General features: G+C 44.0%; 2 protein-coding genes across 3 annotated transcripts in view; one reads left to right on the top strand and one right to left on the bottom strand.

Annotated features, from left to right (window-relative positions):
- Positions 1–4,650: 4,650 nt before the first annotated feature.
- On the top strand, positions 4,651–8,305 carry pdk1 (pyruvate dehydrogenase kinase, isozyme 1). The gene is made up of 11 exons (XM_029633730.2): positions 4,651–5,300; positions 5,449–5,593; positions 5,803–5,874; positions 5,976–6,160; positions 6,414–6,509; positions 6,603–6,680; positions 6,815–6,891; positions 6,999–7,097; positions 7,213–7,320; positions 7,408–7,521; positions 7,616–8,305. Exons 1-11 carry the CDS (start codon positions 5,189–5,191, stop codon positions 7,754–7,756), a joined length of 1,227 nt encoding a protein of 408 aa, XP_029489590.1. The 5' UTR covers positions 4,651–5,188; the 3' UTR covers positions 7,757–8,305.
- A 2-nt stretch (positions 8,306–8,307) lies between these two features.
- LOC115109108 (neurabin-1-like) overlaps positions 8,308–15,572 on the bottom strand; it is a 46,145-nt gene continuing 38,880 nt past the window's right edge. Inside the window, exons 13-20 of one of the 2 annotated variants that reach the window (XM_029633710.2) lie at positions 15,200–15,512; positions 14,978–15,029; positions 14,822–14,893; positions 14,467–14,662; positions 13,457–13,501; positions 11,334–11,450; positions 9,990–10,178; positions 8,308–9,658 (exon numbers count right to left, since the gene is read on the bottom strand). In XM_029633710.2, coding sequence (XP_029489570.2) covers positions 9,500–9,658; positions 9,990–10,178; positions 11,334–11,450; positions 13,457–13,501; positions 14,467–14,662; positions 14,822–14,893; positions 14,978–15,029; positions 15,200–15,512 — 1,143 coding nt within the window. In that variant the 3' untranslated portion in view covers positions 8,308–9,499. The remainder of the gene's footprint in view (positions 9,659–9,989; positions 10,179–11,333; positions 11,451–13,456; positions 13,502–14,466; positions 14,663–14,821; positions 14,894–14,977; positions 15,030–15,199; positions 15,513–15,572) is intronic. The other variant, XM_029633719.2, reaches the window with a different exon arrangement.

Consider the following 15,572-nt stretch of genomic DNA (forward strand, 5'->3'; position numbering starts at 1 on the left):
GAAGACAAACAATGTATACGAAATGCTTCAGTCTGGTTTTAGACCCCATCATAGCACTGAGACGGCACTTGTGAAGGTGGTAAATGACATTTTAATGGCAACGGACCGAGGCTCTGCATCTGTCCTCGTGCTCCTAGACCTTAGTGCTGCTTTTGATACCATCGATCACCACATTCTTTTGGAGAGATTGGAAACCCAAATTGGTCTACACGGACATGTTCTGGCCTGGTTTAGATCTTATCTGTCGGAAAGATATCAGTTTGTCTCTGTGAATGGTTTGTCCTCTGACAAATCAACTGTACATTTCGGTGTTCCTCAAGGTTCTGTTTTAGGACCACTATTGTTTTCACTATATATTTTACCTCTTGGGGATAAAACATAATGTAAACTTTCACTGCTATGCGGATGACACACAGCTGTACATTTCAATGAAACATGGTGAAGCCCCAAAATTGCCCTCGCTAGAAGCATGTGTTTCAGACATAAGGAAGTGGATGGCTGCAAACTTTCTACTATTAAACTCGGACAAAACAGAGATGCTTGTTCTAGGTCCCAAGAAACAAAGAGATCTTCTGTTGAATCTGACAATTAATCTTAATGGTTGTACAGTGTCTCAAATAAAACTGTGAAGGACCTCGGCGTTACTCTGGACCCTGATCTCTCTTTTGAAGAACATATCAAGACCATTTCGAGGACAGCTTTTTTCCATCTACGTAACATTGCAAAAATCAGAAACTTTCTGTCCAAAAATGATGCAGAAAAATTAATCCATGCTTTTGTCACTTCTAGGTTAGACTACTGCAATGCTCTATTTTCCGGCTACCGGATAAAGCACTAAATAAACTTCAGTTAGTGCTGAATACGGCTGCTAGAATCTGACTAGAACCAAAAAATTTGATCATATTACTCCAGTGCTAGCCTCTCTACACTGGCTTCCTGTCAAAGCAAGGGCTGATTTCAGGTTTTACTGCTAACCTACAAAGCATTACATGGGCTTGCTCCTACCTATCTCTCTGATTTGGTCCTGCCGTACATACCTACACGTCGCTACGGTCACAAGACGCAGGCCTCCTAATTGTCCCTAGAATTTCTAAGCAAACAGCTGGAGGCAGGGCTTTCTCCTATAGAGCTCCATTTTTATGGAACGGTCTGCCTACCCATGTCAGAGACGCAAACTCGGTCTCAACCTTTAAGTCTTTACTGAAGACTCATCTCTTCAGTGGGTCATATGATTGAGTGTAGTCTGGCCAGGAGTGGGAAGGTGAACAAAGGCTCTGGAGCAAAACCGCCCTTGCTGTCTCTGCCTGGCCATTCCCCTCTTTCCACTGGGATTCTCTGCCTCTACCCTGTTACGGGGGGGCTGAGTCACTGGCTTACTCATGCCGTCCCTGGGGGGGTCGTCACCTGGGTGGGTTGATTCACTGTTGTGGTCGGCCTGTCTGGGTTGCGCCTCCCCTTGGGTTGTGCCGTGGCGGAGATCTTTGTGGGCTATACTCGGCCTTGTCTCAGGATGGTAAGTTGGTGGTTGAAGATATCCCTCTAGTGGTGTGGGGGCTGTGCTTTGGCAAAGTGGGTGGGGTTATATCCTTCCTGTTTGGCCCTGTCCGGGGGTGTCCTCGGGTTGGGGCCACAGTGTCTCCTGACCCCTCCTGTCTCAGCCTCCAGTATTTATGCTGCATTAGTTTATGTGTCGGGGGGCTAGGGTCAGTTTGTTATATCTGGAGTACTTCTCCTGTCCTATTCGGTGTCCTGTGTGAATCTAAGTGTGCGTTCTCTAATTCTCTCCTTCTCTCTTTCTTTCTCTCTCTCGGAGGACCTGAGCCCTAGGACCATGCCCCAGGACTACCATGACTCTTGCTGTCCCCAGTCCACCTGGCCATGCTGCTGCTCCAGTTTCAACTGGCCTGGGCCCTAGGACCATGTCCCAGGACTACCTGACATGATGACTCCTTGCTGTCCCCAGTCCACCTGGCCATGCTTTGCTCCAGTTTCAACTGTTCTGCCTTACTATTATTCAACCATGCTTCATTTATGAACATTTGAACATCTTGGCCACGTTCTGTTATAATCAGGACTGGCCACCCCCAGATGCTCTCTTTGACTACCTGGATGACTCCTGAGTCCCCTCAGGACCGCTGCCCCAGGTACATTGGTCATTTATGAACATGACTCCTGGCTGTCCCCAGTCCACCTGCTTTTTTCTGTATTCGACCATGCTGGTCATTTATGAACATTTGAACATCTTGGTCAACCCGGCACAGCCAGAAGAGGACTGGCCACCCCACAGCCTGGTTCCTCTCTAGGTTTCTTCCTAGGTTTTGGCCTTTCTAGGAGTTTTTCCTAGCCACCGTGCTTTTACACCTGCATTGTTTGCTGTTTGGGGTTTTAGGCTGGGTTTCTGTACAGCACTTTGAGATATCAGCTGATGTACGAAGGGCTATATAAATAAATTTGATTTGATTTGATTTGATTTGATTTGAATGTCATGCGCTGTCTGATGGGAAAAGAGTGGTGGGCTGGGAGTTCCTCCCTACCGTGCCTTCGGAAAGTATTCAGACCCCTTGACTTTTCCACATTTTGTTGTGTTACAGTGTTACAGCCCCCCCAGATCTGATCTACACAATACTCTGTAATGACAAAGCAAAAACAGGTTTAGACATTTCTGCTCATTTATAAAAAACACAAATAAATGGAATATCACTTCTACGTAAGTATTCAGACCCTTTACTCTGTACTTTTTTTGAAGCACCTTTGGCAGCAATTACAGCCTCGAGTCTTCTTGGGTATCATGCTAAAAGCTTGGCACACCTGTATTTGGAGAGTTTCTCCCATTCTTCTCTGCAGATCCTCTCGAGCTCTGTCAGGTTGGATGGGGAGTGTCGCCGCATAGCTATTTTCAGGTCTGTCCAGAGATGTTTGATCAGGTTCAAGTCCGGGCTCTGGCTGGACCACTCAAGGACATTCAGAGACTTGTCCCGAAGCCACTCCTGTGTTGTCTTGGCTGTGTGCATAGGGTTGTTTTCCTGTTGGAAGGTGAACCTTCGCCCCAGTCTGAAGTCCTGAGCACTCGAGCAGGTTTTCATCAAGGATCGCTCTGTACTTTGCTCCGTTCATCTTTCCCTCGATCCTGACTGGTGTCAGTCACTGCTGCCACCACCATGCTTCACTGTAGGTATGGTGCCATGTTTCCTCCAGATGTGATGCTTAGCATTCAGGCCAAAGAGTTCGATCTTGGTTTCATCTGACCAGAGAATCTTGTTGGTCTGAGAGTCTTTAGGTACCTTTTGGTAAACTCCAAGCGGGCCGTCATATGCCTTTTACTGAAGAGTGGCTTCCGTCTGGCCACTCAACCATAAAGGCCTGATTGCTGGGGTGCTGCGGAGATGGTTAACCTTCTGGAAGGTTCTCCCATCTCCACAAAGGAACTCTGGAGCTCTGTCAAAGTGATATTCAGCTAGCCGCCCGGCAAAACTGAGCAATTGGGGGAGAAGGGCCTTGGTCAGGGAGGTGACCAAGAACCTTCTCCCCCAATTGCTCAGTTTTGCCGGGCGGCCAGCTCTAAGAAGAGTCTTGGTGGTTCCAGACTTCATCCATTTAAGAATGATGGAGGCCGGCCTTCCGGGTGGCGCAGTGGTTATGGGCGCTGTACTGGGTTCGCGCCCAGGCTCTGTCGTAACCGGACGTGACCGGGAGGTCCGTGGGGCGACGCACAATTGGCCTAGCGTCGTCCGGGTTAGGGAGGGGTTGGCCGGTAGGGATATCCTTGTCTCATCGCGCACCAGCGACTCCTGTGGCGGTCCTGGCGCTGTGCGCGCTAACCAAGGTTGCCAGGGGCACGGTGTTTCCTCCGACACATTGGTACGGCTGGCTTCCGGTTGGATGCGCGCTGTGTTATGAAGCAGTGTGGCTTGGTTGGGTCGTGTATCGGAGGAGGCATGACTTTCAACCTTCATCTCTCCCGAGCCCGTACGGGAGTTGTAGCGATGAGACAAGATAGTAGCTACTAAAAACAATTGGATACCACGAAATTGGGGAGAAAACGGGGTAAAAATTTTAAAAAATTAAAATAAAAAAAAAGAATGATGGAGGCCACTGGATTCTTCGGGACCTTCAATGCTGCAAAAATGTTTTGGTACCTTTCCCCAGATCTGTGCCTCGCTACAATCCTGTCTCAGCGTTCTACAGACAATTCCTTCAACCTTATGGCTTGGTTTTGGCTCTGACATGCACTGTCAACTGTGGAACCTATATAGACAGGCCTTTCAAAATCATGTCCAATCAATTGATTTTACCACAGGTGGACTCCAATCAAGTTGTAGAAACATCTCAAGGACAATCAATGGAAACAGGATGCATCTGAGCTCAATTTCGAGTCTGATAGCAAAGGGTCTGAATACTTTACTTATGTAAATAAGGTATTTCAGTTTTAAATTTTTATAAATTTTCAACAAAAAAAGTTGTGATGGCCATGCTGTTGGCCTTGCAGTGGGTGGAGGAATTCATTAGATACAGTCTCAAATATTTTATATTTTTTAAGAGAAAAAGGGCTGGCAGGTAGGATTTCGTTTTTCCCTGTCTCATGGACCAAACTCTAGTACAGTAGGTGGCGGTAATACACCATAACGTTGGATGCCAACCACCGACAAAACCCCACCGAAGAAGAAGATGAAGCGCGTTCGTGTTTATTTTGATTGCTAGCATGCTGCTGGAAGTTAGCTAGCACAACAGAACCAATGCATGATTCTTGAAGCGATATATGGGTTGTTCAATGTAGAAAGTAACGTTATAATACGCTAAACTAATACATGTTTTAAAATAATGTAAATAGCTCACTTTCTAGGAACGTTTGCGAACAGTTCCAGTCGACTTGAATGAATGACATGCTGGAGTACTAACGTTAGCTAGCTAAATAAGCTAGCTATCTCCACTGAGCTTTTGTCATTTATTGTAAACTGTAACCGTTACCTAGCCTAATTATTTACTTGTGGATCGTGATGGCTGCAAACGAACTTCACAAAAGCTAACTAGCTAGCTGTTAAAAGCTATCTAGTAACGTAGCTAGCTTAGCTACATATCTCGCTGCGTTCATCAGATGTCAACAATGCCATTGGCAATCAGCTGTTAAACACCGTCAACTGAATCATTTCTATCCAGGCCCGTTTATCAACTGTGAGCTAAATCGATCAAAATGAGGATTCTACGGGCCTTGATGAGTAACGCCGCTTCAATGGGAAAGCACATTGATTACTACTCCAGGTTCTCCCCTTCTCCCCTCTCAATGAAACAGTTCTTGGACTTCGGTAAGTGTACTTGATTTTCAATGTCTTTAGCCAACTGTTGACTAGCTTTATTGAGATATGTGGCACATAGGCTTTATGGCTGCTTCACCTGTTTCATATCTTTCATCGAACTACCCCAACAGTCATGTTTGTTCTGTTCCACGTTCAGGGTCTGGTGAAAATGCATGCGAGAAAACATCATTTGCATTCCTCAGACAGGAGCTACCTGTGAGGTTGGCAAACATAATGAAGGAGATCAACTTGTTACCTGATAATCTGCTAAAGACTCCATCAGTCCGGTTGGTACAGAGTTGGTGAGTACTGTCAACGGACCCCCATCTAGCCTTGTGGAACCAGCCTGAATGCTGCTTTTACCATTCCATTGCATTTCACTTCAGTAAAGCAGGATGATGAATGCAGAAATCAATTCCACCAGGCTGATTCCCATTTTCTCCTGTTATGCATTTTCATCAGGCCTATGAATATCTTAACCAATGTATTGGGTCATTTTCTCTTTTTTTAGGTACATGCAAAGTCTTCAAGACATTATTGAGTTCAAGGAGAAAGATGCCGATGATGAGAAAGTAACATATGAGTAAGATTATAATCCCGTTTCGTTATTCATGCTGACATATCACTGATATAAACGGTGCCCATTGTGGATCATAATTCCTTTTGGTGTCTGTCTTCACACAGTTTCACTGATGCTGTTATAAAGATCCGAAACCGTCACAATGACGTCATCCCGACAATGGCCCAGGGGGTTGTGGAGTACAAGGAGACCTATGGCACAGACCCCATCGTCAGCCAGAACGTTCAGTATTTCCTGGATCGCTTCTACATGAGCAGAATATCCATCAGGATGCTGCTTAACCAGCACAGTGAGCATGTCACCTGTTATAGCACCCACACTGACATCAAAAGCTACAGCATTGCTCAGAAGAGGAACATTTGAAATGGAAACTGTTTCTGGCAGTTTAAAGACATTCTGTTTTAAAGGCGAAAAATAGCTTACATCATACGACCAGAATATCTGAAAGAAATTGACAAATAACGGGCGCAGAGCTGTCAAACTCGTTATATAAACATCTGTTAAATGTTAGTGGTGACGGTTTTGCACGTCTTCTATTTTAGCCCTGCTCTTTGGTGGGAAGGTGAGGGTAAACCCAGCGCATCCTAAACAGATTGGCAGTATTGATCCGCACTGCAGTGTTACTGAAGTAGTTAGGGGTAAGTGCTGCACAATTTTAAACAACTGAAATAGGCCTAAATTGATGGCAACAATTTAGTATTACTTTCCTAACTGCTTTGCCTTTACCCCAGATGCGTATGAAAATGCAAGAAACCTATGTGATCGGTATTACATGAACTCTCCTGAGTTGGTACTGGAACAATTCAATGGTAAATGTTTGGTTTTCATTCCTGACTTATTCATAATAATAAACTTTGACATTTTTATGATATTAGACTGCATTTACATGTATTTTCTGAAATTATTGCATGACAGTTCCTACATTTTCCAATTGTCCCTACAGTGAAAGATGGTGGAAAGCCAGTGACTGTAGTGTATGTGCCATCCCATCTCTACCACATGGTATTTGAACTTTTCAAGGTATGCCTTATTTTTTAAACTTCAAAATTCATGACTTATGAGCTTCCGTTTTTTTAAGTTCGGAGAAAAAAATAATGTAACCTTAAATGTGGATTCAATCTCTCCAGAATGCCATGAGAGCCACCATGGAGTTGTATGGCGACTCTATGGACTATCCTCCTGTACATGCCCAGGTGGCCCTGGGGAGTGAAGACCTGACAGTCAAGGTACAACTACTCTGCAGTGTTGCTTCTCATTTGTCCTCTCTTATATGGCTAGAAAGACGCCATATCATATCAGGCTTATCAGTGCGTCTCTAGTCGATGCTATTTACTCTTCCAGGTGAGTGATCGCGGAGGAGGGGTCCCTCTGAGGAAGATTGAGAGGCTGTTCACCTACACCTACTCCACCGCCCCCCCGCCCAGCATGGACGGCCAACGCAGCCCTCTGGTGAGACTTTCCACTTTATAACAAGGAGCTCATAGTATTAATATTCATTACAGTATTGTAAGCATTCTCTTATCTGTTCTGTTGTAGGCTGGATATGGGTACGGCCTGCCCATCTCTCGATTATATGCCAGATACTTCCAAGGTGATTTGAAGCTGTACTCTCTGGAGGGCTATGGCACCGATGCTGTGATATATATCCGGGTAAGTCACAAAAACGAGACGTTAAAAGCGCTGATATTTTTCAGAGTAACTTGAAACTCATTTCTTCCATTATTCCCTCTACAATTGTGTGCAGGCATTGTCCACGGAGTCCATCGAGAGGCTTCCTGTTTACAACAAGTCAGTCTGGAAGCACTACAAGACCATGCACGAGGCAGACGACTGGTGTGTTCCAAGCAAGGAGCCCAAGGACATGACAACGTTCCGTAGTTTTTAGGCCTAGATGCCTCCTGGTTAGACTAGTGTCATTTGCTAGATGACTTACTGTACATGAATTGCTTTGTGTGAGTGACGCTATAGCTGTTCCACTGTGGGAAGCAATAGGTCAAAACCCTTTGCACCTTTACTGGTTGTATGGATACATAACTAGCGAAGTTCTAGTGCCATACGTTTGTTTCTGGGAGTGTTGCTTTTTCAAAACTGACATGTTTATTATGTGAAAGGATTGCTTGGTTTCTATCATTTTGCTGAAAGGGGAAAAAGAGTGAATGTTGTTTGTTATTTATACTGAGTGTTCTCCACTGGCTGAAGATGTTTGTTAAAGTTGTGCAGCTACGAGGTCTTTTTCCAAGGAATATTATTTTATCATCTCGACAGTATAGAAGTACATGTTTCCTTTGTCCTCCAGTGATACATCAGAGAAATACAAATATAGTACTTGTTCTAACCAATGTGTTATATCTGTCAAGTGTTGTGGAACTTCCATCTCATGATTGCAGAAACCATTAGACCTTCCAATAAAGCACAAAATACACCCACAAAAGAATCTGATGTGAGAATTTGTTTATTTTATGCTGCTTAACATGCACCCATCATTCATGTTGACAAGACAGCAAGCTAATTCAACAGATTTACTGTCATAGGCACACACACACACCTCGTGTTCTTATGGACCCCACACCCTGTAGAATAATATTGCATGTCTTGGTACCATTTCAGCAACACGTCAAATTCTCCAGCTCAATGGGACCACGGAGTAGTACATCCATTCTCAAAACAGGCACAGTTGGGAACGGGTTATATATATAAACAGCATTTACGTTGTCGTTACTTGATTCTTTTGCTTTTAGCAAAGATGTTTTCATCCCAGTGGCTATTCTACTTAGTAGAAAAAGTATTATAAAATGATGAACCTTTAATAATTTGATTTAAAAAAAAAGTTATGCAGTTAATTGATATGTAGAAACGTTAATTTATACACCTAAAACCTTGTCACCCTTTTAAGCTTAAAAGATTGTATAGTACTTTTATCTCAACTGTACAAAGTTCCTGCAACAAAATATCTGTACATGGCTACAGGAAAGTTACGCTAGCAAAAATACACTATAAAACATGTAAAAAGTAGTACTGAAATCATTCCACTTGTTGTATGGGTAAATGTACACAAATCCTGCAACTACATATCTGGAAACTCAAAAAGGGATAAAATTACTGCTTCTATAGCTTTATAAAGGTAAAAAAAAAAACATGTTGGGTTTTGCCTTTGGTCATGTCCCCAACACTTGTCATTACAGTATCACTCCCCCCCCCCCCCCCCCCCAATCTACCACAATGATGTGACACAGATACTGCTGGCGACAGGACTGTCAGCGTGTTTGATTTGATTATAAAGCAGAGCCAGCTCGTGTGTTCTTGTGAATAACCCAAAACTAGGAAACTAGGAAAAGTATCAATAGCCAACGACAAATCGGGCTATTTTCAGATGATTCTTCCAATTGGCATGGTAAATCAACACTGGTGTGCTAACATTATTGTTACTGGTCATTATAAACTCACATGATGAGTGACTGCTTTAGTGCTCTCTTAGTAACTGCGGTGAACTGAGGTGGATGGCACTTACATAGACCTATATGTGAAACAGAACAGATACAAGGGTCGTTGGATGTCCTGCCTCACTTGAGGGAGAACGTGTTGGGTTATGTTCAGAGAGAGAGAGAGAGTGGGTCACCTCTGGGGCAGCTCAGCAGACAGAGTCAGTGTTGGGAGGCAGTCTCCCGCTGCGCCGTGATTCCTTCTCCCTTTTCTCCCTCTGTTTCTCCATCTTCTCCTGGGCCTTCCTCATGTCCTTCAGCTTCTTCTTGATGGTGGCCCGGTCACTTTGGCTGGACACACCTAGAGCCTGAGGGGACAAACATCACCGGTCACATTTTAGAACACACCTCTATGAAATGTATATACACTTCGGACAATATCCTCTCCTCTATCCTCTATTGTGTCGTTTTCCATATGTACCATTTTAGTGTAAATCATTGTGGAATTCAGTCGGTTTATTTGGGGCTATAAGGTGGAAGTCTATGGCTTATAAACCTGACCGCTGCTGTAAATGGAAGCGCCTGCATTTGGATGATATGAAAAATCACTTCAATTGTACTTTCTTCCTTCTGACTGAAACTGTGTGGCCTACATATGAGTTCTGAACTGTAGTCTTGTTGCTTGTGATGCCCTCGTACCTTCAACTTGTCACTGTCCAGGTGCATGAGCTGATGGCCATCCACACCCTTGGCGGTGAACTCGGGCGTGTATTGGTCCATGTTCATGCCCATCAACCAGTGACAGACTTGCTGATTGGTCCACTCGGAGACAGGGCGGTTCTGCCATTGATATTCCTTCCCCGTGGGCACTGGCTCGTCATCCAGGTCCTACGGAACGCCAAGAAACACATGACATCCCAAGAAAACGAACGAAAAAAACTCACCTACAGCACAGTATAATGGATGAAATAGCAAATTCATGTTTTAAGCACAATATCAAAACTCTACGGCACAGTGCAAAGCATTTGGTACATGCATTGCACATCCAGTGACTGAAATCACATAAAAAATAAAAAAAGCTGTGTCCAATGGTCCATTCAGAGTTTATCACAACTCTGTGGAACAGGCCAGAACATGCGGCGGGAGCATGTCTGTTTAGTTCTACCTGGCATACGTCTGCTTGTTTGAGTATAGTAGGCAGGGCTTAGGTGTAGTGTTTATCAGAGTCAAATCCTAGCACTGAAACACCCAACAAGATAAGCCAAACAGTCACAAAACACAATTATACACACAATCCAGAACCATATGAAAAGGAATGTAAGACGAGCTCCACTAAACAGACACAGGAGCGGCACAGATCATTTTATGGCAGGGTTCCCCAACTGGCGGACGGCCTGCGGTGTGGTTGTATTTGGCCCCCAAACATATCTTTTGTTGTTGTTGTGAATTTTAAATGATCATTGTTGGACATAAAAGACTGTAAAAACACCAGGAAATCAGCTCCAAGTGATTTTCATTTGGGAAATCTGTTCCCAAGTACCTCCACGCATATTAGAGAGACACGTGATCATATACAAATGTAAGCAAGGTTTGAAATGATTCATGTTTTAGTCAAATGTGATTTCTGTTTGGGCTTCTACATATGATTTGTAATTATGTTCCGCCCCACCGACCATCCGCTCAAGTAAAACAAATGGTCTTGTCTTTACATTGTCTTGTGGCTGTATCTAGTTGATGATCCCTGTTCTAAGGTCGATGAGAAAAATGGAAGACCACTGGAGTAACTAAGTAGCCTCTACTGCTAGTTCAGCTGGTAGTAGCACAACAAGGACCCAAAGCTAAATACACTTGTTTTAACACCACACAGACAACTTCAGCACACACATGCAACTTCCTTCTCCGGTGGTCATTCACCACTCCATCATCACAGCCGCAAGGAGGGTAAACTCAAAAAGCATGCTTGAGACTGTCCCCTTTCAGAGAAATCTGAGAGCAGCACCATCCCGCACAGGGGTTTGTGGAACAAAGAGAGAGAGCACTCACCTCATTGGACGAGAAGACTAAAGTATGTGAGCGCCCAGGCAGATTGGGCTCTGCAACTAAGCCTGAGATGTCTGAACTGGGGCTGCCAAGGTTCGAATCATCTAGGACTGACAAACTCTAGAGCAGTGGAACAAGGAGGAAACAAGGAAGAACGCATTAACTAGACAAACACATGGGTGGGTAAACAACAGTTCAGTGGCCTAAAGCTCTAGGGAGGAAGACGATCAGCAGTTGTACTGTAAACGTGGAAATTGAGGTTGAGAATTAAATAGGGATTATCATTGACATGATTTGGTCTATGGTGATATCAACACTGGGAATACTGTGTCAAAATGCATCTGCATCATAACAGACGGGAAGAAGAAGATATCAGGTCAATGATTTCACATTCATTAATCAAACTGGATTACCAACTGAGCTCAAGGCAAACATAACTCGACAGAATTGCTATCATGACAAAACGACTTCTACTACGACAATGATGACACACAATTTCTATTGGTACAGCACTAACAGCAGCACTCGAAAAACCTTTGTGGTAGTGTATCAAGAGTACGTTTTTCAATCATTTGTGATGAATTCCAAACTGATAATATTCATCATTCATATCATGTGTGATATGAAAGGTACGGCGAGGAAGCATAAATGTGAAGTTAGATTTACAGTGCCTTCAGAAAGTATTCACACATTTTGTTGTGTCACAGCCTGAATTCAAATTCAACATTCTCACTCATCTTAGACAATACCTCATAAAAAAAATATTTGCACATTTATTGAAAATTAAATGCAGAAATATCTCATTTACATAAGTATTCACACCCCTGAGTCAATACTTTGTAGAAGCACCTTTGGCATCACAGCTGTGAGTCGTTCTGCGTAAGTATCTAAGAGCTTTCCACACCCGGATTGTGAAACATTTGCCCATTTCTTCAAGCTCTGTCAAATTGGTTGCTGATCATTGCTAGACAACCATTTTCAGGTCTTGCCTTAGATGTAAGTAGAAGAAAATCTACTTAACTAGGACACTCAGGTACATTCACAGTCTTCTTGGTAAGCAACTCCAGCGTAGATTTGACCTTGTGTTTTAGATTATTGTCCTGCTGAAAGGTGAATTAATCTCCCAGTGTCTGATGGAAAGCAGAATGAACCAGATTTTCCTCTATGATTTTGCCTCTGCTTAGAGCCATTCCATTTATTTTTATCCTGAAAAACTCCCCAATCCTTAACGATCACAAGCATACCCATAACATGATGAGGCCACCATTATGCTTGAAAATATGGATAGTGGTACTCAGTAATGTGTTGTATTGGATTTACCCCAAACATAACACTTTGTATTGAGGACAAAAAGTGAATTGCTTCGCCACATTTTTTACAGTATTACTTTAGTGATGTTGTTGCAAACAGGATGCATGTTTTGGAATATTTTTTATTCTGTACAGGCTTCCTTCTTTTCACTCTGTCAATTAGGTTAATATTGTGGAGTAAATACACTGTTGTGGATCTATCCTCAGTTCTCTCCTATCCCAACCATTAAACTCTGTAACTGTTTTAAAGTCACCATTGGCCTCATGGTTGAATCTGTGTTTGAAATTCACTGTTTGACTGAAGTGCCTTAGAGATAATTGTATGTGTGAGGTAGACATTCAAAAATCACGTTGAACACTATTATTGCACACAGACTAAGTCCATGCAACTTACTCTGTGACTTGTTAAGAACATTTTTACTCCGGAACCTATTTAGGCTTGTCATAACAAAGGGGTTGAATACTTATTGACTCAAGACATCTTTTGTAAACATTTGGAAAAACATAATTCCACTTTGACATTCTGGTGTAATTGTGTGTAGACACAAACATCTAAATGTAAATCCATTTTAAATCCAGGCTGTAACACAACAAAACGAGGGGAAAAGTCAAGGGGTGTGAATACTTTCTGAGGGCACTGTAAGTGCTTGACACACTACCACAAAACCCAATTCCACTACAACACCACAAATCAATGTTGGGTTATTAGTACAATCTAGATGTGAAATGAACTATCACAACACTAAACTAGATGACTGGTTAGTTCTAATCTACCAGCTCTAAGACTGGGGTTGTAAAAAGGAAATCATACTGTACCAAATCTAACGAGCGACTGAATAAAGAGGACCAGGAGAGATTTGTCTGTTTAAAAGAAGAACGGTTGGAGAGATTGTCATGTCGTTCTCCATACTGTACACTGGGGTTGACACCCACCTCTAGCTGCCACGGGACCACACAGAGTAGAATTCCAGCCAGAGGAACCAGGGGAGGCCCTGTTTGTGGCACACATCGCCCACTCCCCACAGCCCTTGTGCTGTTGGCCTCTGTCTACTCCCCAGGCAGCCTGGTTGGGAATTACTCAGGCCTATTTGTGCAGATGCATTTAATGGGGATAATTATCTGGTTGCTAAGCCATTGAAAATGCCAGTGAATCCTCCTCCTCCTCCTCTTGCTCTCAGATTAATGACGGGGTACCGTCTCAAATGGCACCCTGTTCCCTATATAGTGCACTACTTTTGACCAGGGCCCATAGAGGAATAGGGTGCCATTTGGGACGCATCCACGGCCCCCATATGGTTCCACAGGCGGCAGCAGGAGCAGCAGCAGTGCAACCCTGTTCTGCTCTCTTCCTGAATGGGAGGAGCTATAGGAGACAGAACAGCCACTCCACAGCAATGTCATCGTCACGCTCTGGGATAAACGTTACCGGCCGGCTGCTACACATCTCTTGACTGAATGTGGTATTTCCACGCAGAGCAAAAACCTGCTTTAAACAGTGGATTACTGACCAATGAATCACTGGCTTATTACTGGCCAACTCACCATGAAACAGTCAGGAAATGACAGAGGGGTCAGTTCAGTGACACAGGACTTACTTTATTCCACTTAGTAGTAGCAAATTAAATGTAATTCGAATCCCGGCTATATTTTTCATTACAGTAAAATGTCCTAATGCAATCATTCCTTTATATGTTCTGCTTCCGTTTGTTTTTGGTGATTCTGAAGTGACTGAAAATCTCTACCTCTTGGATAAAGATGTCTAGATGAGAGCTTTTTCGTTCTGTCTTTTGATGGAGTTGGCACTGTGTGTGTGTGTGTGTGCTCACTTTGTTCTTGCGGTCCTGGTTCTGCTCACTGCTGGTCTCAGTGGCTACGTATGGTAGGCTGCTGCTGGTGGACGAAGGCTCCTTGTCCCTATCTCGGTCCCCAAACCAGGAGAAAGGCATACAGGTGGGAATAGAGGTCATGGACTCAGAAGGGGACAAGTTTCCCCCAGATTCCTCCAGGAGCTCGGCAGAACCCCTGGACATTAGGAAAATAAAGAAAAATAAAAGTCTCCAAGTTATATATTGTCCCTTTAATAGGAGAAAGGTCCTCTGCTAGCAGAGCTGTGAGTGTACTGTGGTGACGTATCTAGGATGTGGTGAAACAGTCAGCCTGGTAACATGACATGTGACATACCTGCTGTCCAGAGATGCTCGCATCGCCTCCTTGTCATGTTTCTTCCCTTTGCTACCAGACTTCCGAAGGCCACTGTTGGTTATTCAAAAGCTTTAGATTGCGCAGGGACTAACAGGACTGTCAAACTGGAAACTAATCTTTATTACAGGCACTTACCCAAAAATCGTCTTTTTGGGTTTTCCGACGGAAGAACTCTCATTTGTCTCATCTGTAACAGAGTCCAATTTTTATTTTTTACAAAGTAATGAACTGCCACAAGCAGAGAGCCAGTAAGAGGCATATCAATATGGTGACAGTCAGTGGAGGTAGCAGCAACAACTTGTTTTATAAATGTACTGTGTAAACAGCATATTTTGGGTAGCAGATTAATGGCGGTACCTTTGAGCTCCTTGCCCTTCCCCTTGGACTCCCTCTTCTTGACGTTGCGAAGGAACCCTGAGGGGGAGTGTGGTGAGGGCGAAGAGGTGTCTTTCGGCGGGGACAGGGAAGGACTGCCCCCGCTTTCGACACTATCTCTCTGGGACGGGGGCAGGGAGGGGCTGCTGGAGAGCTTCAACTTGCTCCTCGCAGCCTCGGGGGTGTCATCCCTCTGGCCGTTCCTAGGACAGCAGATGGGCCCGGGCAGGGACAGGCTCTCCTGGATGCACCTCTTCCTGCTGGCAGAGTCCTCCTCCTCCTCCTCGTCGTTCTCCTGGAGGGGAAAAACAGTCAGCAGTGAATTGAGCAGACAAAGAGTGGCTCGGAGAACTGA

Source organism: Oncorhynchus nerka, linkage group LG3, assembly GCF_034236695.1.
Source record: "Oncorhynchus nerka isolate Pitt River linkage group LG3, Oner_Uvic_2.0, whole genome shotgun sequence".
Taxonomy (NCBI): Eukaryota; Metazoa; Chordata; class Actinopteri; order Salmoniformes; family Salmonidae; genus Oncorhynchus; species Oncorhynchus nerka.

Bases quoted from the DNA above. Each gene is read 5' to 3' on its own strand.
- pdk1 (XM_029633730.2), top strand. From the start codon at position 5,189: ATGAGGATTCTACGGGCCTTGATGAGTAACGCCGCTTCAATGGGAAAG. The intron at 5,875-5,975 runs GTAAGATTATAA...GTCTTCACACAG, and splicing joins GATGAGAAAGTAACATATGA to TTTCACTGATGCTGTTATAA. The intron at 6,892-6,998 runs GTATGCCTTATT...CAATCTCTCCAG, and splicing joins TGGTATTTGAACTTTTCAAG to AATGCCATGAGAGCCACCAT.